Source organism: Rissa tridactyla, chromosome 1, assembly GCF_028500815.1.
Source record: "Rissa tridactyla isolate bRisTri1 chromosome 1, bRisTri1.patW.cur.20221130, whole genome shotgun sequence".
In the NCBI taxonomy this organism is placed as follows: domain Eukaryota; kingdom Metazoa; phylum Chordata; class Aves; order Charadriiformes; family Laridae; genus Rissa; species Rissa tridactyla.
In genome coordinates this window covers 119,054,042-119,079,411 of record NC_071466.1, presented here as the reverse complement: position 1 = coordinate 119,079,411, position 25,370 = coordinate 119,054,042, and the positions used below count along the sequence as shown (strand labels likewise).

The 25,370-nt window shown below is 36.3% G+C and overlaps 1 protein-coding gene across 3 annotated transcripts in view; it reads left to right on the top strand.

Annotated features, from left to right (window-relative positions):
* EPHA6 (EPH receptor A6) overlaps window positions 1–25,370 on the top strand; it is a 510,145-nt gene that overhangs the window by 394,376 nt on the left and 90,399 nt on the right. For all 3 annotated transcript variants that reach the window (XM_054204504.1, XM_054204526.1, XM_054204514.1), the window contains one exon: window positions 5,587–5,772. In XM_054204504.1, coding sequence (XP_054060479.1) covers window positions 5,587–5,772 — 186 coding nt within the window. The remainder of the gene's footprint in view (window positions 1–5,586; window positions 5,773–25,370) is intronic.

Here is a 25,370-nt window from a genome sequence, read left to right as displayed (position 1 = left end):
GCGATCTAAACCCATTTCCATGCAGGCAAGATACAAGTTAAATACCATGCCTGAGGCATGGAGAGTACAAATTCTCACAGAGTTCTTCGATACCTGCTAGGGGACGTAACATATCATTATAATTCACAGCAGTCCTAAAGTGTTCTTTATGCCTTTTGTCTAATTCTGTATTAAACTTTGCAAACCTACATAAAATGGATTTCTTATCATAGAATAACTTTTAAAAGACGTTAATAATTTTCATCTAAGTCAAAACAAAAAATTAAAATCTTTTTCAAAATGTAACATTAAAATCTTTTAAGAAGTGAATTAATAGATGTATTTCTTGAATTTGTTTTGCTTGAACACTTTATTTTGATCAATGATTTTAATTTTGAATTTCTGTAACTTTAATTTTTCAAAACAAAAATTATTTCCATTCAAGAAATAAAAGTTTTCATTTTGAAAATGTCAAAGTGGAATATTGCAAATATTTGAAACTTTTTTCCTAGCATTTCCAGTCAAGAAATTTTTGAAACTGATCTTTTCCTGAAAGCAATTTCAAATTTTTCAATGGAAAAAGTCATATCCAAAAGCTCTTGACAGTTCACTAATTGCAGTGCAGATGGCTTTGACGCTCAAGGCAAGTATTTTTTCTAGCTTCTTTTTTCATCTTGCCCAACCTTGTACCCAGGTTATCTTTTGAAGTATTTAATAATTATCATCTCAGATGATGTGAATTGGAAATGTACACTATATTATTTGCTGATGGGTAATCTATTGCAACTATCTGAGGATGATACCATCAAATCAGAAGGAGTCTATATGTCCATACATTCAGTTGTATGTAGATTTAATAAAAATTCCTTTTGCAAGTTCATATCATTAGGTGGATGATAATAGCAAATACAAAGCAGCAACAAGTTAAGAAAGGATGCTGAGCTCGTGAGATTACTTTGAGAAAAAATGAATTAATGCACTCGCTTGTCAAAATCCTTTTCAAGTCCTTCTAGTGGACATTTGCTGAAATCAGCCACTATATTCTACGGAGGCAGTTAATTGAAACTTTGATCTCAGCTCTCCCAGTCTTCCCCTCTGGCATGCTTTTGGTATTCCAGTACATCTGCAAACTCTCTGAATTACTATCCTTCCTTCTGGTGCTCTCGTGAAAATAAAGCAGGTAAAATACAGGCTTTGCAAAGTCCTTTCTGAATTATTCATGCTTTACTTACTCTATGCGTAGACACAAGAGAACTGGATTAAAGTGACAATATCTGCATGCAAGAGATCTGCATTAAAGTAACAATATCTGCACATAAATCCGGACTCAAGATGGGTATGTAGTCAGGTTACTCCCCCTGAGTCACTTCCCGTCATCTCCTACCTTACATCTGGTTCATCTGAAAAGAAAAATACTGTTTTGTAGGCCTTTTGATTGAATGAAAAATTATGCAGATTAATAGCTGTTAATGGTCTGTTTTGTTAGTCTTCAAATAACTTCTGCTCTTATCTTGGTTCAAACGAGAGGGTAAAGGTAGTAGGGGGTTTAGTAGGGTTTAGAACCAAAAAGGAAGTTGCAGTTTGATCAAATATTCTTAATAGCAAGCAGATTAAAATACCAAAAGCACGACAGAACCTATTTGTAAGTGTAAGTTTATGTTTCTCGTGGTAACATCAATGAAATAAACAGGTATTAATGAAGTTCACATTCTAGCAATAGTAACAGTTTAAATGGTGAAATTGATTAGTCCATTCCCTTTTATTTTATCCACTACTTACGACAAAGTTTTACTGTTGTTTAATTTGATAGGGTATATTCTTGGATTCAAAACTCTTGGCCAAGGTTTTTTTATCACTAGGATTATATATTCCATGAGCTCTCCCATTGATTCATTACAAAGACCACTGGGTGCCTTTTTGCCCATTCCCACAATATGCCATCTATTCATTGCTATAGATTTTCTTCAGATGGTCCCTTTCAGCCACTCTTCATGTTGAGCTTGCTGCACCTACTGACATGTTACCATATTGCTTGACTTTGTCCTGTCTATGACACTTGTTTCTGCCCCATCGCTTCTTGCTCTTTGGTTTATGGCTTCAGCACCTTCTCATGGAAGGAATTCCCAGAGGTACTTTGTCAAGTCTGTCTTAAAAGTTACAATTATCCTCTTATTTTCTTTGTTAAAGTGTTGAAACTCAAGGAAGAGGCCAACTCTTTGATTTTTCACACAGAGTACACATATTCTTTTTATAATCTAGATCTTCTGCCAGTTCTCCCAAAGGTCTAATGACTAAAACTGGGGAAAATGAGGTGAGCTGTATTTGGTGCTGTGACCTTTCAGATCTATCGACAGCAACTGTCTGCATTGCAAGACATTTGTTTCGATCCCGTGTAGTAATACCAGACTGCATATCAAACTTTCAAGTGACTGACTATTCCTGTTTCTTTTTTAAATAACACATATGTTATGACTGAATGATACAAGGGATGTGCGATTTGCACAGGGTAAGTTTCTAGACTGCTCAATTACCTTCTTTTTATATAACATACAGAAAGATGTGTTTGGGTTTATATCATTAAACCAGAGATTATTTACACTTTATTAAAACTGAACAGACAATGAACTCTATATTTTTCTCTAGTTATCACCAGCCTTCTTCCCTGGAGCAAGGAAAGATGTCGACTTCATTGACATCTGGTTCTTAGCTTCTACTTATTACACATGCAGTCATGAACTTTACTGCTGCAGGGTCAACATTCATCTTGTTTATCTTCCAACTTGAGCAATGAGATTCTTAGATTTTAAAAATCCCCTTTGTTGAATACATTCCCCTTTGACTTTAAAAGCATTCAAAATTCTTTATCTGAACAAAAGTGTAGAAAAAGTACTCTGGCATGAAATACTGTCAAACTCTTTCTCAGCATAAATAGTTCAATGCTTTAAATTATATCATTGATCTCCATCTAGTCTAAACCAGAACTAGAAGTTATTACACATACCTTAGGTTTCTAAATGTACTAACTGTCAGTTCTGGGAGCTGATGGTCACTTACCATCTGTTTGACTTCACATCACAAAAAAAATTGCTGTTAGTCTTTATGTTCACCAGTTTATCGGTCCCAATATCCAAGGGGAGTGAGATTTCTTTCTACCTGTACAAATCATGCATCCAAAAAAGGGAAAAGAAACAGGTCAGGGAGAAGACACGATGTTCCTTCCCCTGCTTTGGATGTTGTATAGGTAATAAATCTTGGGATTGTAAGTCCTTCACTTGCCTCTTTCAGTTTAATTCATTTCAAAACACTTGATGAACAGTCCTTTACAGTCCCTGAGGTATGAATGCCATTATTTCTGAAATTCTGAAGTTGTAGTACTCTTGTATAATCTTATAAGAGTGAAATGATTTATTCTATAACCTGTGCTTTCCAAATTATTTTCAGAAATGAGATTTTGAAGTTTTGAAGATTTATTGATCATGAAATCTCTTTAAAAATCTAGATATTAAGGCTCTAGTGTTTTTGCTTTTCACTGTTTCGCCAAGAGAAAGAAATTGGAATTTTTTCTCATTTTAGGCATTTAAGTTTGAAAAGCCTGTAAGATGCGATAAGGTCACGGCTTTAGACCTGCTTTCTAGCACTGCTGGATGTATCACAGAATAGAAGACTGATATACCATGTCTCCTTCAAAACATTCAGGTTTCATGACTTTGTTTTATGGTACAACTTTAAAAGTCCAAATTAGCTACTACTTTGTCAGTGTCAGTAGTCAGGTAAACAAACTTTTAAGGACCTGAGCCTTCTAAGAGCTAAAGAGGCAAAATCATCCAGGAAAATCTCTACCCAGCTTCCCCTTTTGTCAAAAGATTCCCAGAGCGTTAGTCTGATGACATGTTTTCACATATATGCACACATCTTCAGGGAAGCACATGCTTTGATTTATTTTTAAAAATTAGGTAGAAATAAAAAATATGGGGGTTTTTCTGGTAGAAAGAAGACCTAGGACACTTGGCTTTTGTTAGCTGTTTAAGCAGCTGCTAATTTATTCGGAGGTTATGTTCAGCATCTGTTAATTGTACTCTTGCACTTGATGATGTCTCTGTTTTGAAGTGAAAGATGAGCAATGAAGTTGTTTTTTTTTAATCCCTCCACTCTTCCTGGATCTTATCAGCTAATAAAACTTTATTTTAGTGGAAGCAACAGAACCTAATAAAATAAAAGCTGTATGACAATATCCATTCTAATTCTGTAACATCAGGGAGTTATAATTTTCTGAAGTGAAGCTTCTTTCTTTAAGGCCTCAGTCTTCTAAATTTGCTTCTTATCTGACGACACAATGTTACAGATAGAGTGCTCTTATTTTGTTTTCTTTTGTTCTGTCCTTAAAGTTGAAGGAAGACTAATTGAGACACTACTCAATGGAGAGGGTAACAAATTATTTCCTATGGCAAAATATATGTCTGTGTGTGACTCAGGGTTTTTTTTCAACAGGTCTAATTCCAAAATGACTGGGGTAGAGAATTTAGTTTTGCTATGGAAGTACCCTGCACTGAGAAGTGCTTTGAAATATTTTTGTGAACATTGTTTTTCATTTACTGAATTATGACCCATTGAAAACTGACCTGCAGGCATCTAGAGTATATTTGTTAGGGGCTTTAAATAACTTGTGAGTGGCTTCAAGATCAAAGGAAAGTTGTGATTTCCATACAAACTTAATTAGTATATGTGTAAAGGGAATGCAAGGAGACATGCGTTCTTCAAAGTCCATTACATACACAGGAACACATCAGGTGAAGCAAACTTTGAGATTCCTCTCGTTACACAACTCAGTCTTGATTTGCTGAAACTGTTGGCCTTTGGCTGTCTGAACAGTGAAATATGTAATTAACTTCAAGTAGGTATGGAAGTCCATTTAAATAAATCATATGCAAGTGCTTTTTTGGGGCATAATAGCATTACGTACATTTTAAATTCTTTCTACAGTTGGAGGACAGTCAGGTATCCTGATATTCTCACAGCATTTCTTTTCGTATAGGTCTCAGTGCGTGACACCCCTATAGATAGATGTTGCTATAAATAGATATTTTAGATAGATACTTTGTCATCATTAGAATTAAAACCTAAGTCATTGCATTCCTTCTTCATAGCATGCTCAGTTATATCACAAACATACTGATATCAAAGTTCAGTCTCGAAGTGTCAGTAAAGCAAGATGAATCATGCTGTGGAGGCCAGATGGTTTGGCTGTTGCAGTGAAAGTTCAAGTCCCTGTGATCTCATGGTGCGGCACACATGGTGTGGTGATTATTTGTTGTGAAGTAATGCTGAATATTTTGCTTTTCTGGGATGTGATGAAACTCAGGAACTTGAATATCACATCTGTTATTTCTCAGTCCACTTCTATGGGATGTCTGAGTTTCTTGAATATTTTTGCATTCTTACTTGACTTATAACTACAAATAATTCTGGACTATTAAAGAAGACAGCCTTTAAGACAGCTATTGAAGGTTATTTTGAAAGATTAGGTGTTTGTTTAAGTTCAGCAATACAAACTGTACTGTAGTTCTTCGGGCACTGTGCATGATCTAACCAATATTTTATCTGTTTAAGGTGAGTTTGGAGAAGTATGCAGTGGACGTCTGAAGACACCCGGAAAAAGAGAGATACCTGTTGCAATTAAAACTCTAAAAGGTGGCTATGTGGACAGGCAGAGAAGAGATTTCCTGAGAGAGGCTAGTATCATGGGACAATTTGATCACCCAAATATAATTCGCCTTGAAGGAGTTGTTACAAAAAGTAAGTTACTATTTATAGCTTTTTGTTGTTTTTCCCATTCTGTGTCATTTAGTATCAAAATTAAGCATTACTTCCACATTCAATAAGGATTAAAATTCTCAGAAATTACCCAAACCATAAAGTGCAGCAGAAACCACAGAGTTTGGGACCATAATAGGAAAATCACAACCTATCTTTTTCCAATTAGAAATGTTTTATTTTTCTTTTTTAATAAAAGTCCTCCTCATTCAAATAAAGTCTTTACAGGTTCTTATGAAATAGCACTGTAGAGTTTGCTTATAGGCAAGTGGAATACAGTAGAGAAAACCACAAATGTAACTGAGTTGAAAGTGAAGTCAAATCATTGCGTAAGGTAGCAGCTGTAGTCTTCTTTTCCCACAAGCACTCACTCTTTATTTGGTTGCATTTTACTGGTTTTGGTACCAGAAGAGATCAGTTTCCTATTTTGAAGAAATAAAATGTAAACTCTTTCAAACTTATTGTATGCTTGCAAATGATTCACTAAAATTCCAGAATAATCTATGAAATGTCTTACTTCTTATACCTATTGCAGCTGCCAAGAGATAAGCCTTGCCTCTGAAATCTAGCATTTTTAGCAGGGTTATGGGCTTTTCTGAAATGCTGAAATATCTAGTTATCATTTAAGTATTAAGTAGAAGTCTTATTAACATGCATGTAATTTCTTTAATGCCATCTTTTTGCAGTAATGAATTAAAAAACTCATAAAGTATAATCTTCTCAAAATCAGTCGTTGCCTCAACTAAGCCGTTTGCTGTTTTGCAGTACTTACATCTTTCTAAAGATCAAGTGTTGTGTGTATAAAAAAATGATGTTCTCTTACTATCATAGTAAATGCAATAAATACATTATGAATATTTCCTGTTTTCACCTTATTACCATATCAAAAGCTATGTTTGGAAATCACAACATACTAGAACAAAGAGGAAATTATAGATCCTGAAGTCATGTCATTGGAATGGAATTTCAATAGGTTTACAGGATGGCCTTGTTCAAATCTGTCTCTCTGTGCTTCTAAATTGAAATCTAAATGAAAAGGATCTTTTTTTTTTTTCTTCGCACAGTATTGCAAGGATAAATTTATTATTATTTAGGAATGTTTTGTTACGACTAACAGAATCCATTACATTGCAAACTCCTGGAAAGATGTGGCTTTGTCTCCTCCATTGCTCTCCCATTAGTAACTGCTCTGTTGACAACAAACAAGAACACAAGTCGATGCTGTCTGAGCAGCATTGGAGGTCTTTGTCCAGAGATGTAAATATGTAGTAACTTTATTGAATTTAGCTCCATGTGTCATAATGAGCAGTAAAGCAGCAATTAAATTCCACCATCTTCACCATCATGGGCAGTTATGAACCAGCATCACAGGTATGACAAGGATCCATGTGGTCGCTCTAGTAGTGTATGTCTCATTTCTGAAAAAGGCTAATGGCTGTGATTTATGAACGTTGTTTAAATCCAATTAGATGGTGCACGCAGAGTACAGCATAATGTACTTGGCAATGGCATGATTGTTTAATCTTTGCCACATTTATAAATTTTCTTTCTGTAATGTCTCATCATCAGTCTAGAGAGAAATGAAGATTGCATTAAGAAAACAGAAATAAACAGATAAATCAGTGCTCCAACATTAGAGTATTTGTTCCCGTTCTACAGGAAAAGTGATCATAGACAACCTTAAGTCAAGAAGTCATCATTAGCAGTTCTGCTTTTCCTGAAGGAGTCAACAAACTTTATGATTATTTTTTGAATGTTTGCTTAGAAGTAATATAAAAATTATAGGTGTTACTATCCTATAAAAATATGCATCTCTCTCAGATATAAAATAAGTAGAGAATGTTTGAAAGAAAATATTTTTGGGTCAGGCAGGTTCAAAAAAAAATACAGCAATAAATATAGAATGAAGAAAATACGTAAGTTATCAAGAAATTTCACCCTGAGGCGTGGAAAGTGCAAGTTATATGAACTGTAAAGGACGAAGTTGTGCAGTACTGCTCTGCTGCAGGGAAGAAGCTAGGAGGCAGGCTGAGCCATGGACACACGCACTCTGGTATGCTTCCCTTCTGGCAGTTTATCTTTAGGATGTTGCCTTGCATTTATACTGCCCCATCTGAGGCATTTAGAGAATAACATGGCTTCAGCTGGGAGCAGAACAGTTACCTTGCATTTCACTAACTCCTAAATCTAGGATTGCACAAGCCAACACCGGACAGACATTTCCTATAACTAAAAGGTGTGCTCTAATAGTGAGACAGAACCTTGTACTAGCCAAATTATTTATGTAATGATAGCATGATTAAAAGGTGCTTTGTGTTAAAACTTAGATTAATAACAGCAGAAACTATTTGTCTGATGTACATTACAGTTCCACTAACCTATAAAGGCGCATCAGATGCAGTAAATTTGATTAATAGATGTGTAATGCTGTTCTTAGCACATGCTTTTCTCTTTGTAACCATTAGTCATTAACTTCTAGCTGCTGATGATATATATTGCATCAGTTTGTAAGCAGTACCTTCCATTACATTGTCATTGACTATTGAACAAAAAAGAAAAAGGATTTGATTGTAATAAGCAGAAGTGCTCTACCAAGTCAATAGCTATTGACTGGGGCAATAACAAATTTGTCTGTTCATTATAAATGAGAGCTTTTATCTGGTACTACCAGCTAAGCAGATGTTAACTTTTAAATGATACTGTTTTCAAAATTGCTATGGAATATGTACTGTACAGGATGAAAAAGTGCTAAACTAAGCGGGCTCAGAGGTAGGTCTGAAACAGAGTTTTAATCCCCTTTTCTGCTTGCTTCATTTCTCATTTGTCCTGACTTCGATCCCTAATCACAGAGAGCAGTAGGCCGAACAGTTACTGTAGCACAAGCTTTCTGTTAGCAGAGAGTTCATTTCAAGGGCAATTTGCTGGGCCAAGGCAAATACGTTGTAGCACAGAATCTGGATCCAATAGTTCAATTATATCACTAATCAGAAGTCACAAGGGAAATTTTACTCCTGTTTGGTTTGGTTTAGCAACACCATTCCTTGTGTGGTTTGCCACAAAAGGCTGCTTATTACCTTTCAAATTGATGAGAGATGCTTAAGGACTATAAAAACATCCAAGTTTCCCTGTCAAGTCATATTAGCTCTTCTTGGGTGTGTCAGGGCATGCTCAGCCCAGTTGTATGTCATTGTCCAAGCTGCTGCTATATCCTAAACAGATATAAGAAAAATAAAACTTATTTCTCCATCGCGAACATATGTAACCAACATTGAGATCCAGGCTATATAGGAGTAAGATGTGTCTTCTGCTTCTACATCACATTGAAGTCTGTGTTGCAGACTTTCCATGAAAAGTCTGTAAAGTAAACTAAAGGTAGGGTTACAGCAAACACCTGCCAACATAGCTATATCTACAAGACACGTGAAAAAATGGTCTCTGACTGTTGTACCTGTAATGAAAGAAATCATTGGTGTTACACTAGCCAAACTGGAATCTATTGTTAGTTTAGCTTGGTGGTACCTTGCATGGTATGACGGTTTAAAGCATGGCCTTGTCAGTACTGTGTAATACTGTGTCAATACAAAATATCAAAGCATGCAAGGGCTTTAATGTAGTCATAATCTTAGTTTGTTCCTCTCCCCCTCAGACTTTACCCCAAATAACTTTCAATTTTTAAAATTAATTTCTAAGGAATTGCTACCATTTCTGAACTTTGACTATTGGAGGATTTGCACCTGTCACATTTACAGGAGGAATCTTTTTGAGGCATTCATTTTCTTTAATGACGTTCTGTATATTCTTATTCTCCGGAATAATTTTCAAATTAATCCCTTCACAAAAGGAGGATGAATGAAAACAGCACCTAAATTTTTGGTTCTGTGTAAGCTCACATCCCCATAACATCAAGTCTGGGACTGGAATGACACCTTCAACTCCCTTATTGTCTCTGCGCTGTTTTGCTTTAGTGACTTTCGAATTGTGAATGCTATCGCAGTTCTGAAATCTTCAGTCAGTCATCTGGCAGATTAAATTCAAAGCTTTAATCATTGAGTTTCTTTTTAAATTATTGCATATAACCTGTTCAGCACAAGAAGAGTCCTGAGGTCAGTGTACCTTGCCTTGTCCGTGAGGAATGCAAAGCAGCAGCGTGATCCTCTTTCACTACAATTTGCAGTATGTAGCTCTTTGTATCTGACCCATTTATCAAAAATGCAGGAGATAACAATGATTTATATATTTTTTTCAGTCAAGACATTCCGTTCTAGGTCTTTGAGCCTTTAGTGTAATGAATCTAATGTTGCCCTTTTCTCACACCTGTTAACAGGTTGAGACTGTTAAATGGGGTTCAGAATTCATTTTGGAAGGTGACATGTTTTGCAGTATATGTGTTTTTTATACACAGCATTGTGTATCTAGCTGTTATGCAAAAACATTGAGGAAATTCTGTGACAGTGCTTGTAACATTCTTACCTTGATCAAGGATGGTGAGATTGTCCTCCCAAGAAATGCGATTGTGCAAAGTTTAAATGTTGACCTTTTACGAGTGAAGTTGTGACTATTTGGAGTAGGCTACACCGTGATAGCTTACAAAATATGATTGATTATGATTATACACTAAAAGAAGGCGACCTATATTACAGTATTTATCACTGATTTCTGAAAAGTAAAACCTTTAGGGCCAGCAGAAACCATACGATGTTAATAAATCCCATGTTAGCATTATAGTATTGCTTATAACCTAGAGTGTGACTGATTTCAAATCTTGGCATTTCCTTCTGTCAGTAATCTCAGTACGGCACTGAAGACATCACCAGCACCTCCGGGCACAGATGTACTCGCTGGAGGCCAAAATGGTTTCAGACCCACCCCTTGAACCCACCCCTTACATTGGCTGGCACTTACACCCACCGTACAAAACTCAGATACGCAGCAGGGTATGAAGACGTTGTTCATCCCTGAATATCTTCCTTTCTGCTTATAGACAACCCACTGTGACACAGAGTGGTGTTGAGACTACATGGGTGTCATATCAGCCAGTGGGCTTTACATGGCATTAGGCATAAAGCTGAATTTGTCTGACGAAGCATATTGTAGCTATGCACGTAATGATAAAAAAAAACAGCAGAATTTCAGTCGTGTTATAAATTTTTCAGTAAGTGGAGCTGTAAATTTAAATTTGGCTCACTGCCTTTATTTTCCTTTGTATCCTTTTTCATAGATAAATATCACAACATACATTGTGTTGTGAATTCAGTGTTGCTGTGGCCTGCAAATTAACGCAAAAACCACGACCACCACCCGCACTGTTAGCCAAATTTACTAGATCAATTTATCATCCAAAATAAAGAGTTGAAAGAGCTGTGGACATGACTGCTGTAACACAGACAAAACTAAGTATCTATAGCTTTCTTGCAAAATAGGTTACCCTTCATGAACTGGTAATTGAAGAATATAATGAATGTTGATAGTACTGAGTTATTTTTACACGTGCACGCATGCAAATGGATATTTCAAATAACACGTACAAACTACCGTGCATTCCATTTGTTGAAGGTTGCTGGCAAAAATTAAGAATGCACAATACTTGGTTCTCCTGAGTGACACATACTTAAAAGAAATTAACTTTTAAACCTTTGGAAAAATTAATTTTTTCATTCGTTCACTACATTCTGAGAATTTTTTTTGCAAAACTCAAAGGGCCGTTATGGTTTCCTGCAGTTCAAATCAGTCACATTTCTGTGTTCTGCTTTTCGGTTTTGCAGCTAGCAAGCTATACATTATAACTGTCAATTCTTCTGCAATATCTTTTACAGGACAATAAGCAATAAAGAAAAAACATATTGTCAAACAGTCAAACAGCCTACATCTTGTTAGCAGCAGCTTGATCTGACCATGATATAGTATCTAACATAACTAAACTTCTATAATTCTACTTTTATAGGTTACATCTGAGAAACAGGATTTCACTTTCTTCAGGATCCTTTGCCTTCAGATGTCTGTATTCAGACATGTAGGACCTGACTTTCAAAGATATTTAGACGCTTTGATGTGAGATGTGGTTCTAGTAGAAAAACAGGCAACAAAAGTCATTCCTACGAACCACCATAAAAAGATAAAGTCCTGTAGATAAGAAAAGGCCAGATATATTTTTATTTTTTCTTTTTAAGGAGAAGCATGGTCATCAATTAGCTTCGTTATTAACTACAAGTGATGGCATTTCCATATATCTTCTGAAAAAAAGTATGCAGTTTCTTCCTCTACCATGAAAGTTGAGAAGAGTATGATGCAATACGTTAAAGGGTAAGATAGTTAGAATGTGTAGGTGATATTTGAAGGGCTGGGGCTTTTTATTAACAACTGTAACCAGAAGATTTAATGAATAACAGGGGGAGACAAGATTGCACTGCGCTGACAAGTTTGCTGTAACAACATGGCTGATCTGTTGCCTGTGTAAGAAAACCATATAAGCAACAAGGAGAACAATTATAAATGACAATTGCTATTGCAATTGACAGTTAAAGGAGGGAGGGGGTTAAAGAGTGTATGTAAAGCAATCAATAATTCTGATTCACGAGCTGTGTTTGGTTGATTTATTTTGATAACTGTACATTCATTTGTTATTATTTGTAGAGGCAATAACACACTAGTAAATATACATGTGATTGACTATTGGTAAAGTCCTGTTGCAACTTTGTTGTTGCTAAATCTTTGCTGAGAATAATACCAAGATACCAAGACATGCTGAGTTTGAGAATAATTGATAATAATAATTCTAGAGCCTAGCAAAGTCAGATGATATCAAAAGCATTATTTGGTAAGCTTCAACCTAATTGTTAAATATTGCGGTACGCTCAAAATTGAAGCAGGGTTGTGGCCTTTTAAAAGTCAAATTAAATAAACTTTGTACTATTTTTCAACGTTAAATCATTCTCTTGTAATTCACAAAATATGCAGCATTGGGCTGTGAAGGACACTGAGAGGTCATCTTGTCCATCTTCTTGCCTCAAGGCAGAACTAATTACATTTAAACTAGTCTGAATAGATGGTTGCCTATCCTATTCTCAAAAACCTCTCCTGGTGAAGATTCCACAGCCTCCCTGGGCAATCTGTTGAGTGTTTAACTATCCTCATATTTAACCTTCCTACTGTTAAATTGAAAATGTTTTTTTTACTGCACCTTAAGGCCGTTAACACAGTTTGTGCCTTTCCTCTTTGCAGCAATATTTTACGTTTGTAGACCATTATAGTGTCTTTACTGTCTTCAGTAAATCAGCCAGGTCCTGTCAGGTCTTTCTTCATGGTATATGTTGGCTAGACCGTTGGTCATTCTTAATGCTTTCCTTTGGACTCTTTCCAGTCAATTAATATCTTTTTTAAAGTATGTCTTTCAAGAGTGGATATGGTGGATGCTGAGCCTTACCTTCCACTAGCAAACAGGAAATAATTATTTTAAATATAAACTGTGTTACTCATCTTTAAATGTGTGTGGGTTTCGATAGCAACCATTGTTGGGTTTTATTATGATTTAATATTACCCATAGATCCTCCTCTGCAAAACAGCTGGCTGTCCAGTCTTTCCTGCAGTTCGTATTTGTGTGGTTGTTTATTGCCATCTCCGTTGACCTGCTTTGTCTTCCAGAACTTTGTTCTATGTTTTCTCCAACCTTTCCTTAGCATGCCAAGTCATTTTGCCTTCTGAACCTAATCTCCACGAGCTCCTTCCATTTCGCTGTCTTTCTCAGATTTAGAAACACACTTTTAGTTCCAGCATCGCAGTCATCAAGGAGAAAACAGAACAGCAGCAAAAGCCCTGGACCATACTATTTGTAGCTTTCCAGGTTGGCAGTGAACCACTGAGGGCAGTTTCCCAGCTGTTGCTACCCTGACTGTGCAGTACTTTCATCAGAACAGGAAGCGACAGTGCTGTCTCTTGACTGTGACCCCTCTGGGATATGCGTATATGTCATTATTGTAACCCTTCTGTCTGTGAGTCCTATTTGTCACAGGCAGAAATTAGGCTGGCGTGGTATTTTCTCTTGAGAAATGTATGCAGGTTGTTCCTTACTGCACTGTCATCTTCTAAGTATTTGCAAATGTTTTAATTATTTTTCTGGCTCTAACAAATAAGTTAGTCTGACTGAGTCCTCTTTCCTTTTTAATGCATTGTGTTGTGGTAAACTTCATGAGGCGTACCTTGATCAAGTAAAACGGAAACTGTTGTAGGTCTGTATGCTTGCAACTCTTATAACTGTCTTTTTGTTATTATAAAAACATATGCAGATCAACAGTAAAGGAATGAACTGGAAATCAAATTGTCATTATTGCATGCAAAAGTTGTTTGTGTGTTCTGTTTCATCTTTTCAGTTAATTATGTATACAGACTATAGGCAGGATTTTGTTATATGCTTCAGGGATCGTTATGACTCTCATATGCAGGCACATCCATCCACCTGTACCGCCTGGTATTTTAACTGGGAAATACCTACACAGTACCAGGAGCAGCATATCGCAATTTTTGGGAGATGCAGCTTAGTTAAATGCCAGTGGACCTTACTTAGTTCAGGCGTTACCATGTTTGGTTGATTAGAAAACCAGAAAAGCCAAAACACTTCAAAAAATCGTACACCTATATTCATTGCAATAGCTGATTAAATTTAACCTGGGAAAAACCCTTGTCTTAGTAACTTCAGTTTTGCAAATTCAGCCAATGCGTTTGAATTATGATATAAATTTCTCACAAATATAGCTTTCTGTGAAAGTTCCATAATGGAGCTGTTGAGTGTGAGGTATGAATGGTAAGAATCTCAGAAAATGAAATGGGCAACGTGTTTGAATTGCTAAGAGAGAATAAATAGACTAAGCAGTAAGATCAGAGAGAATATTGATGGAACTGGACAATAGCAAAGCAATGAATCATTGTATAGACATAAGGAATTTAGTAGTTGTTCGTTTGGGGCATGTTAGCTATGAAGTGTGGAAGAGAAGGCAACTGAATTAGTACAGACAACAATCATAAAAAACAAATCAAATTTAAAAGAATTTCTGGTTTCTTCACTGCCAAGAGAAATTAATTTTATTGAATTTGGCCATGATATAGAAACATAGATGGGCAGTTTCCTGACACAGAGCAGCCGAAGAATTAAAACTTTATCGCGCTCTTGTGGAGAAGTGTCTAGCATATATAGCACATATCTGCCAAACTTCAAATCACAAGAGTGATTATATCATCTGAAAATAGGAAAGTCCTTAACTACACCTAATCAGCGTAACTATGATACTCTAGCCTGGGGAAACTTGAGGAAAGTACCAAGCAAAAAGAGTTAAATCACAGAATACAATTTAGAATACAAGCTCATATGGATCATGGTGTAATGTAGTCAGGACTGACTTCTCATTGCCTCAGGCTATATTTACTTAGTACCTTTCTTACTTTTGTGTTGCCATTAATCTCTTAGTTTCCAGTTGTAGTTCTTGTACTACCAGTCACCTAAGGAATGAAAGACTGTCAATAAAGCTACTGTAGGCTGCAGTGACATACAATAAGAGCTTGTACCAGAAAGACTGTCACACTTAGGGGAACATATATCTATATCTTGATGGATTACAGTTGGTTCTTGATAATAAGCTATCAGATGTGTCTTGCTTAAGGTAGAAGCCTTATCACACCAGGTTTTACCATCATGTTGTTTCATGAACTTTTAAGTTAAGATGTTATGCTAAGACTGCACTTTTAGGGGAGAAATCTAAATTAGATAGCAAAATAATAGAGATAATTCAATGTTTCTGTCCTGTGGTGGGTGTTTGATCTAGATCCATGTCTGATACCAAGGAACACAGCTGCTTCCTGAGGTGACAAGATAAATGATGGGAGACATAATCATGGTGACTGTTAAGTCACCGTTGTTACTTTTTTTTAAGAGAAACAGCTGCCATTCTTACTGGCTTAAACAAACTCAAACTTGCATGAGTGTATCAAATAATATATCCGTGGTGCTTTCAATTTGATACGAGGTTGTTTGCCGTGTATTATCTTAATGTTGCCTAAAGTTTTCTTGTGGCTGAAGAGTTCTTGTTCCCCATCAGAGGATTTTTGACATTTCTCTGATTCTTTGGATAAGCTTACTGCCTCATTTGTGTGAAGGGGTTATTGTGGGGAGTTAGAAGTTCATTTATTAAGTGTTTGGAAACCCAGAGGGCAGAGTGCTGTTGAAGCCATAACCATTACAACTAAAGAATTTAATAATGCTGGAACCTTATTACAGAAGATTTGTCAAATGTAGTGAATATGATAAATAATATTAATCTTCTCTAGTCCAATGGATTTTAGGTATCTAAGGATGGAGGTATGTATCTCAGTACTTCTGCAAACCTCAGAAAATGCATAAGTCTCATTAAAGTAAACAGGTACAAGACAGCAACTAGATTTCTTTTGGTCAGTTGAGATCATAGAATGTGTTGGGTTGGAAGGGACCTTTAAAGGTCATCTAGTCCAACCCCCCCTGCAATAAGCAGGGACATCTTCAACTAGATCAGGTTGCTCAGAGTCCCATCCAGCCTGACCTTGAACATTTCCAGGGATGGGGCATCTACAGCCTCTCTGGGCAACCTGTTCCCATGCTTCACAACCCTCATTGTAAAAAATGTCTTCCTTATATCTAGTCTAAATCTACCCTCCTTTAGTTTAAAACCATTACCCCTTGTCCTATCGCAACACGCCCTGCTAAAATTTTGTCCCCATCTTTCTTATAAGCACCCTTTAAGTACTGAGAGGCTGCAATAAGGTCTCCCCAGAGCCTTCTCTTCTCCAGGCTCAACAACCCCAACTCTCTCAGCCTGTCCTCATAGATCATTCTGATTATTTTTTTGGCCCTCCTCTGGACCAGCTCCAACAGTTCCGTGTCTTTCCTGTGCTGAGAACTTCGGAGCTGGATGCAGTACTCCAGGTGGGGTCTCACCAGAATGGAATAGAGGGACAGAATTGCCTCCCTCAACCTGCTGGCCACGCTTCTTTTGAGATCCTTAAATAACCTTTTTAAACTGATGTAGATGTCTGTGTCTCTAGCGAAAATAGAGCACAGTTATCTATGCTTTCCCGTATGGGATATACTGACAATCTTTATTGGTGTTAGCACTTTCAAAGATGTTATGCTGCCAGGTTCTGGTTACCAGCTGTCTGAGTTAAGAAACAAGAGAATGCATTTTATAAACATACCCTACTTCACCTAATATGCAAAGTTAGGTGAATAGTTAAGTTAAACAGATCAGCTCTTATGCTTGAACTTTGGTTGACTGATGAATATTTGAGTCATTAAAACTGATCCAGAAAAGCTGTACCCCTTCTCTAGTTCACATCTCTTTAAATTTTACATTCATTTACAAGTATGTGAATAAGGAATGAAATATTAAGTTTTTCTAATTCTATGTTGCTTAGGCCTAACAGATCACTTTGTCAAGTTTGTGATGAAAGAGAACATGCGAGACCAACATCACTAATTCGTTGAAGGGGGAATGCCAGCAATGCAGTACAGGTTAAGGCGTAAGGATGAGATACAGTCCTTAGATTTACCTGAACTAGAGTAAGAAAGAGCCTTGTTATCAATCTTTGGGGTCACCCCAAAATAGAGAGACCATCAGACCTAGTGGTAGTGGTTGTCAAGGTGGCACACATGGTTTATGATATAAACCTCTGCCTCAAGAAGTTGCATTGTGGCCTTTACTACAGCTTAAAGGCTCATACCTAAATTTCTGTAAAAGCAGATTCATATGAAGAAGAAGAATTAAAATATGGATTGGTAATTTTCTCATATAAATGATCTGATATTTTATGTTATGAAAACAGGAGAGTTGGATGTGAGAAAAAGAACCCTTTGGGTATTTACAACATCATCTCCTTTCTAATGCAAGGATTGCCATAAACAACGGTAGTTGTAATGCTTTGGATGGGACAGAAAGAGAGCAGAAGAGAAAAGGGAACTTCTTGATGAGGAGGTAATACCAGTTTGTTTTAGCAAACTGCAGTCAGTTTTCTCTTAGTAAGGGAGACTTCATCTCAAACCAGACACATCCTCCTCACACAGGACTCAAAGCACTTGTAAAGAAAGTTGCCAGCTGGGACATGCTTCTCACATACAGATTAATTTTCCAGTGTACAGAAGTAGAAGCTGCTGAAAGTAATCATTTTCAGTGATTAGTGAGAAATCTTTGAAATTTGGAAGCGGAACAGTCATATTATACAATGAAAATCTGTTCAGCCTTGTTTGAGTTATAGTCTGTTGAAAAGTGCCGTGTGTTTTCTGTGTTCTGCTCTGGAGAGCAAGTGAGAACTTTAATGACAGAGCTTTGCAGTAAACACTGCATTTTGCTTCCTGATCTCACTCAGCATTGTAGCTCCAGCCAAGGCAGATAAATTATTGCCACTTCCACCATTCTTCTAGTACTATCATCAATATCCACACAAAATACTGCCATCGTTTTAATAGAGTTTTCATCTGTAAACTGTTTATTCAGAATTTATTCACTCAGCCTATCACTATAGGCTTCTTTGTATATTCCTGACCTCCAAATTCTTTTCTTTACTGTCTCTACTGTGAGTCTTGCTGTATCCATTTCACACACAGACTATAATTATCATTCTGATTCTTAATACATACATAGTTCATGTTCCAGATGAATAAATCATTTAGATACAAACTGTCTGGGATCCACTCCAGACTCTTGAAGTTTTGGTTGGAAATACAGTTTGCAAAAAATACTGCTTCTTAAATCTTATTGTTCTTCAAAGATAAACATAGCCTTGGCACTGCTTATAAATCAGGAGTAGATGATAAAACTGTTAAGGGCGACACAGTTGGAAGAGACAAGCAATGTGGAAAAAATAATATTTTTTAAAAACACCATAATTAGATGGTGTGAGTTTACAGAGTATTCAGTTTAAGTATGTTCTTAATATAAGCACAAAACACTATCCTTAAACACATTTTAAGAGGCAAATGTATTCAGTCTGACATTCCAGAATAGATTCATGGCTACACCAATTGGTAAATATTGTCATTTTTCTACTAAACTTTAACAAGGTAATTTCTACTGAATAAAATTTGAAAGTAAATCAGTTTAGTTGATAATGACTTCGCTTCAGTATTTCATCTAGAGAAACATAATACAGAATTTTCATAATAGTAGAAATTTGAAGCAAACTAGTGCACTTTAGTTTGTAGAATTCACGTAATTGATTTCCATTCTTCCTGAGACAATAGAAACTTGTTAATTTCTCCCTAGACTGATAATAACCTAACTATTTTGGAAATGAGTCTCCACTCTCCTTTTTCTTCTTTTTCCCTCTCAACTGTAGTTGCGTTCTTCAGCATAAAAACACTGTTTTGCTCTTTTGGGTAAGATTTGCTATTTATTTCCAATTTTCAATGAATTCCTTTATAAGCATTGAGAAATGTGACTTCATGGTCTGCTTAAACACTGACTGCCCAAGATTCATCTTGCCAGAATCACTATTGCCAAAAGTAGCACAAGGAAGATGAGATGGGAGAAGTTTTACTTCATGGCATTCACCCTTAACACCAAGTGGTCTTTGAGCTTGAGAGAAAATCCTCTGAACACATGGATATCCACAAAGAGATAATTAACAAGCACAGCTAATTCTCTTTGGTCGGTAGCATTTTCCAAAAAAAAAGGAAGCAGAATGCCTGTGTGTATGCCAAAGCCCATCAGATAGCCACAGGAGCTGCCTACAACCTGGCTTCTAACATGGGTTATCAGGTGTGGGCTGGGACACCTTCATTGAGCCTAGACATAGAGGGGTTTTTATCTGGCATACAGATTTGTAAATGTAAACCAGTATATAATACATTTCTAATTAAAGAGTTCATCTGAGGTCAGAATAATGGTAGCAATCTTCCTACTTCTAATCTTGGCATCACTTGTTTAAGGGAATCACTTGGGATTTGTAACCAAGCAGAAAATCAAGCCTTTGCACTTAATTTCCCTGATATTAGTGAAATATGAATCGTGAATGGTACGAATGTGAATAGTGAAAGGAATCTTCACCCTCAATTTATATTCTCCATTTGTTTAACAAAAAAATCACTTTTTGTCAATTGACTCTTTGGAACTTCAGCTCCAAGTGTTTTTCTTAACTGAAAACAGTGAGTCTTTTTCAATGACACTAATTGCTGTCTGAAAGTGGAGAGCGTTTATCTCCTACTCCTTGTTCATACTGTTACAGGCTAGCAAGGCTAAAAGAGTAGATAATCAGAGCTTTAATTGCAGAACTGCAGAATTTACAGCAGGCTGCAAGAATACATTCATCTTCAGATGTTACCCGTGAAAAGCTATTTCACTCATTAAATTAAAACTCACTGCAATTTTTAAATGTGAAGTACAAAATTAAAGCCTATTATCTCTCTTTTTGTGGAAATACCATGAAAAAGAAAATCTGAAAATTTAAAAGCCCCTGGAAGTTCTTAACTGTCCTGTTTATAAGACCCCATCAGCATTTCACATGGGACATTCCTGTCTTAAAGGATGAAGAATTCCATATCATAGGAATGCTCAGATTTTATTCAGGATCTTTCCTTCCAAAATCACGAAAACCAGGTGATCAGAAGACAACTGAAATTAAATTCATATTGCTAATGATTGATGGGCTAACCATTCCCCAAAATCATAATGTGTACAAAATGAATCACAAAGGTTTTAGCCAATATTACAGCCTTTGTTTTTTCTATTGTGAATTAAAATTATAATTTTTAAAGCTTTCAACTAATTTGGTAATATATGCCTGAACATGAAATCCAAATGTACAGCATACAGTGCTTGGAACAGCATTCTGGGTATCATACATAACTATAAATACATAAAGATTTCAGAGTTCTTGTTTAGTATTGTGCTAAAGCGCTTTCCAGTTTAAGCACTGACTGAAAAGTATTTATTTAATAGACAGCTTAAACATACAGATTGTTTTATCCCATAACAGAAGCACAGTATTTCCAATTACTATTCCATTAAGACTACAAAGATGATTCAACACAACAGTTGTTACTGCTGTTAAAAGCCTTAATCATATTAACGTTGTCACACCAGTCTTTTCAGCAACCAGAACTTCAGTGTGCGTTGACATTTAACACATCGCAAAACAAATGGCTGTAGTGTTTGTGGAACTCTCTTCAAGCTATTCCCTCAAGTTTTTTTCCCCCAAATTGCCTGTTTGTCTAGAAACAGCAAGGGAAATTAAATTAGATGTTAATATTCTACCCAAATATTCTGTAACTTCCATCAGTTCCTCTTTAGGAAATGTAAGCGTCTTTCAGCATTTGCTTTTGCTCCCAGAGAAGTCATAAGTAAATCCAAAACTTGCTATAATTGGGATTTTCTAAAATAGTCTCATTCTGTATAAATATTCCTAAATCTGGATTTGTTCCTATACGCCAATCAAGAAATAAGAGAACTCCAGCACTTTAGGTTCATAGGAAAGCATTGTCTTTCACAAGGATCTCAAGGTTAATCTCTTCAGGGTTGGAAACCTGAACAGCAGCTTTGTCCTACCAAGTGTTTGTCTTCACATTTCCAGATAGACTCAGTAAATGTAAGTCTGGCATGCACATAAGGGGCCTTGATGTAGAAAATCAAGCCTTTTAAAATATTTTCACCAAGAACTAGGTTATCGTGGTCTAATTCTTAGAAATGCGGCCAAAAACATGTGAATAACATGATAACAAAATACTGAAAAGTATTCCAGGCTTTCTACTCTTTATTTTTTCTAAACATCATAGAGCATGTTCACTTTGTATTTCCATGCATTTCTACTGAAATTATGAAAGCTCTTTTTTTTTAAGAAAATACAAGTTACAAGCCAGACACAACGTACGGATCAATTAAGTCAACTATACAGTTGTTTGTCACAGCTTGGCCAATAAAAGATGGGTAGATATATATCCAAATCTCTTCCAAAACTCTGTTAAGTTCTTTCATTATTCCTTCTGTCCTCCCTTTTGCTTGCCCTTTTGTTTTCTACAAAGCATGCATATCTCCATAGATATTTTTCATTCTTCCAGATAAGTGTATTTCTAGTGTTCACCTCTCTTCTACTTTTTTCTGATAAGTATATCTGATACAAAGCTTTTAAAAAGAGCTCTTCAGGAATTTCTAGTAAGTTTTGCCATTGTTCATCAACAAAGGTGCAATATCCCTGAATTTCTTGGATTTGTCCTCTACGTGTTGTTTCCTGTTACTCTTAGGGCACATCTGCACCACAGCCATTTTGATTACAGCATTTTGTGGTAAGAGGCTACCACGTCCTATTGTTTCCAGTGATCTAATGGCTCTCTTTAAGAGCCCTTTGTGAGTGTGGGCTCATTGAATACTTTGGAAGGCTGCTGCACTTCTCAGAATAATCAGCTGACTGTAGGCAAGATATAATCTCAGTCCCATTGAGAATAATGGCACCTGACTTTTGAGAAAGGGTAGTCCTGCTGGGGATGTTGTGCAATAGGATGTTACTCTTCAGCCTTTTCTGAGAGAAAAAGTTTCTTATGCAGAATAACAGGGAAAAAAATGACTTTTTGTTCTAAAATAAAATTTTCAAGCGCACACAATCTCTCTTAAGATGTAGCAAAAAGAGAAAATTTAGGCACCTGTTATTCCATTTTTAAGGCTATTCAGGAGAAATATATGATGCAGTTTGGTCAATTTCTTAGAGAGCTTTTCCTAAAGTGTGTTTTGATTGAAAGTAACCAACTTGCTCACAAATATTCAGAAAATCCATTTAGATTTCATGTGTAATACTCATAATTTGGGACGAGCTGAATTCTTGTTTTAAATGCACAGCAGAGTTTATTCAGTGGCTATGTAACAGTGGTTTATTCAGTGACTATGTAACAGCACCCAAAAAAATGAAGTAACTGGTCACTCTTTGATGCATGGTGTTGCAGACAAGTTCCTGTGATCCTTCTCCTTTTTCAAGCCACTATCCTGACAGAACTAAAATTAAATCTGGGTCATCTTTTGAAGTGAGATGCTGAAACTCGGTGAAGCGAGATAGTTACTCAGAGGCAGACAAAAGGAGCTCTGGATTATTCCAGGTGTGTGGGCAGCTGCGTTGCAGACTGAGAATGTGGATGAAGGTCATTGCAGCTCCCTTCTGAACAGGACATACAATTTTCCTTTCCATGGGCACATGTTAGGGAGACAGTATATACCCATGCCACATCCTAGAACGAAAGCGATTCCTCACTATAGTCAATCTCTAATCTTAAGAACTAGCAAGAGCACCTACCCTTGCTTGGGTGACTATTCCCCAACACAGATTCCTCTCAACTTCAATGTTTAGACACTGCTTTGTATTAAAATTGTGAAAATTCATTATCTGAAGAGATTCTACCAAATAATTCCCTATATTGCCTAATTCCAGACCTTAAGTGGAGCAGAGCAGGTGCAAAGGTCTTTTGCAGATTTATATGTTGACATGAGTTGCTTCAGAAGGAATTCCAGTCTCACCGGTTAAAAATACCACAGTCTTCAGCTGCATCCTTCCAACAGGAGTTTATATTTTGTTTTCTTGTTTCTTCTATTCATATACCTTGGCATCTTGCTAAATTTGCTAACGTAAATGATATCATTTCCATTGTAGTTTTTCCCTTGGAGATGCATCAGGTATTGACTATTTCTCACTTGATTACTTAGAGTCTACCTAGTAAATGAAGGAGATGTTCTAAGTTTTACATTGGCTACATATTTAGGATATTTAAGTACTAGTATTCTAATAGTACTTTCTACTTTGAGTTAAGATTCCAAGCTCTATATTTTACAACAGTGAGATTAAAAATTCAGGCTGCTTTAAAAGTTGCTCAAAGGCAGTTAAAGACCTACAAGTTCTTGAAAGTGCACTTGGGAATGACAGAATAATTTGTGAGTGCTCTGGGATGATGTCATTTACTCAAGCGGAATCTGGGGAAACAAAATTGGACCACCCTTTGAAAATTTGCTGCTGATCATTAGAGTGCAAATTTCCCTCTGGAAAGCAAAATGCATTTTAAACAGGTTTTAGTTTTACTAGCTTAGGTACCTGAGAGCAGAATTTAGCCTTGAAAAGATTTCACTGTGTTATTTGCAAGGTGATGGAAATCTTCTCATGATTTGGTTGGACTGGATGACCTCCAGAGATCCCTTCCAACTTCAACCATTCTGTGATTCTATGATTTCAATAGGGGTAAGCACACTCATTTTTGTTAATTGTTGTTGTGCTCTAATAGTTTATGATACGTATTTCAAAATATTGTTTAGTGATCTTAAAAATAGATTTTCCTAAGTCATATAAGTTATGTGGGTAAACATTTAGGCATACCACTCTATACTCTATCACCTTTGCTTGCATCTGTAATAAATTATTAAAAGCATATTCTAAATCTCCAGATTAGTGCATTCAAAACAGTTAAAATTAATTTTATTGATCCATGCTTTCCAAGTGTACTGAAAATATGATCCAACAAATGTGTTAGGGATAAATTTTAGCTCCGCTTCTGATCTTTTTTTTTTCCATTCCAAGTCAAGTCTTTTGAATGCTGTACAAGATCTGACATCATAATTTCAGAGTTTTATAAAGCTGTTCCTCCATACATTCCCCCATAAGAGATTATGAAGTAATGTGCAATTGCTGGTGGTGTAGGAAGGATAAATCAATAAAATCATGTGAGAGAAAAGTCGACCAGTTTTCAGTACCTTCCATAATGGATATTTTACAAATAATTCTGGAAGAAATGCTGTAACCCTTCTTCTAGCTTCCCTGAGGAAACACTAGTAACAATAAAAAGCAGGTTTTATTTTAGAATGGAAGGTGCTCATAACAGAAGCCAGCCTTCTCCCAGACATTGAGTGGTAACATTGGATAATTCCCCTATTCAGAAGCAGGAAAACTCTTTCTACATTCTGTTCTCTAGTATTTCATTACTAAATATTACAGTGCCGCCTTCATGAGAGTGCAGTTATAAGTGAAAACGTCCTGAAGTCATTAAGTCGCTTCTGGCCAAACTGAACGCAAAAGCTCATTACAGCCCTTTGACTCACTTCTCCAAAACGTTCATCTGCAGAGGTCCTAAGAAATTTCTCTTAGCTGTATTTTACAATCCCTGTGTGAAAAGCATCAAGACAACTCACTATATAGAAATGAGTATCAGTGTTTTTTTACATTAATTACACTAACTGCATTTTTCCTATTTTTCAAATTCTGAACAAAATCTGTGGGAAAAGAATAACAAACTGAAGTCGTCCTTTGATGGTACTGATAAAGGATGTTACTAGTAAGAAGAGATAACTGACAGTAATTGTGACCTCTAGAATATCTCATTCTGGTTTATTGAATTAAGCAGCAAAAGAGCTCCTTTTGAATTTCAAGCTGTTTGATGTCCAAAAATACATAGCACCCGGAATGGTCAATTCTACCTGCAAAAAGCATTGGATCAGTTCAAAGTGTAATAAATAAGAAATAACAACAGCAAATAACAGGGCTGAAGAGCAGTCTGCCTCTTCAGTAGGCTTTCTAACCTACTTCAGCTGGGTTGTTAAACACAATGCGG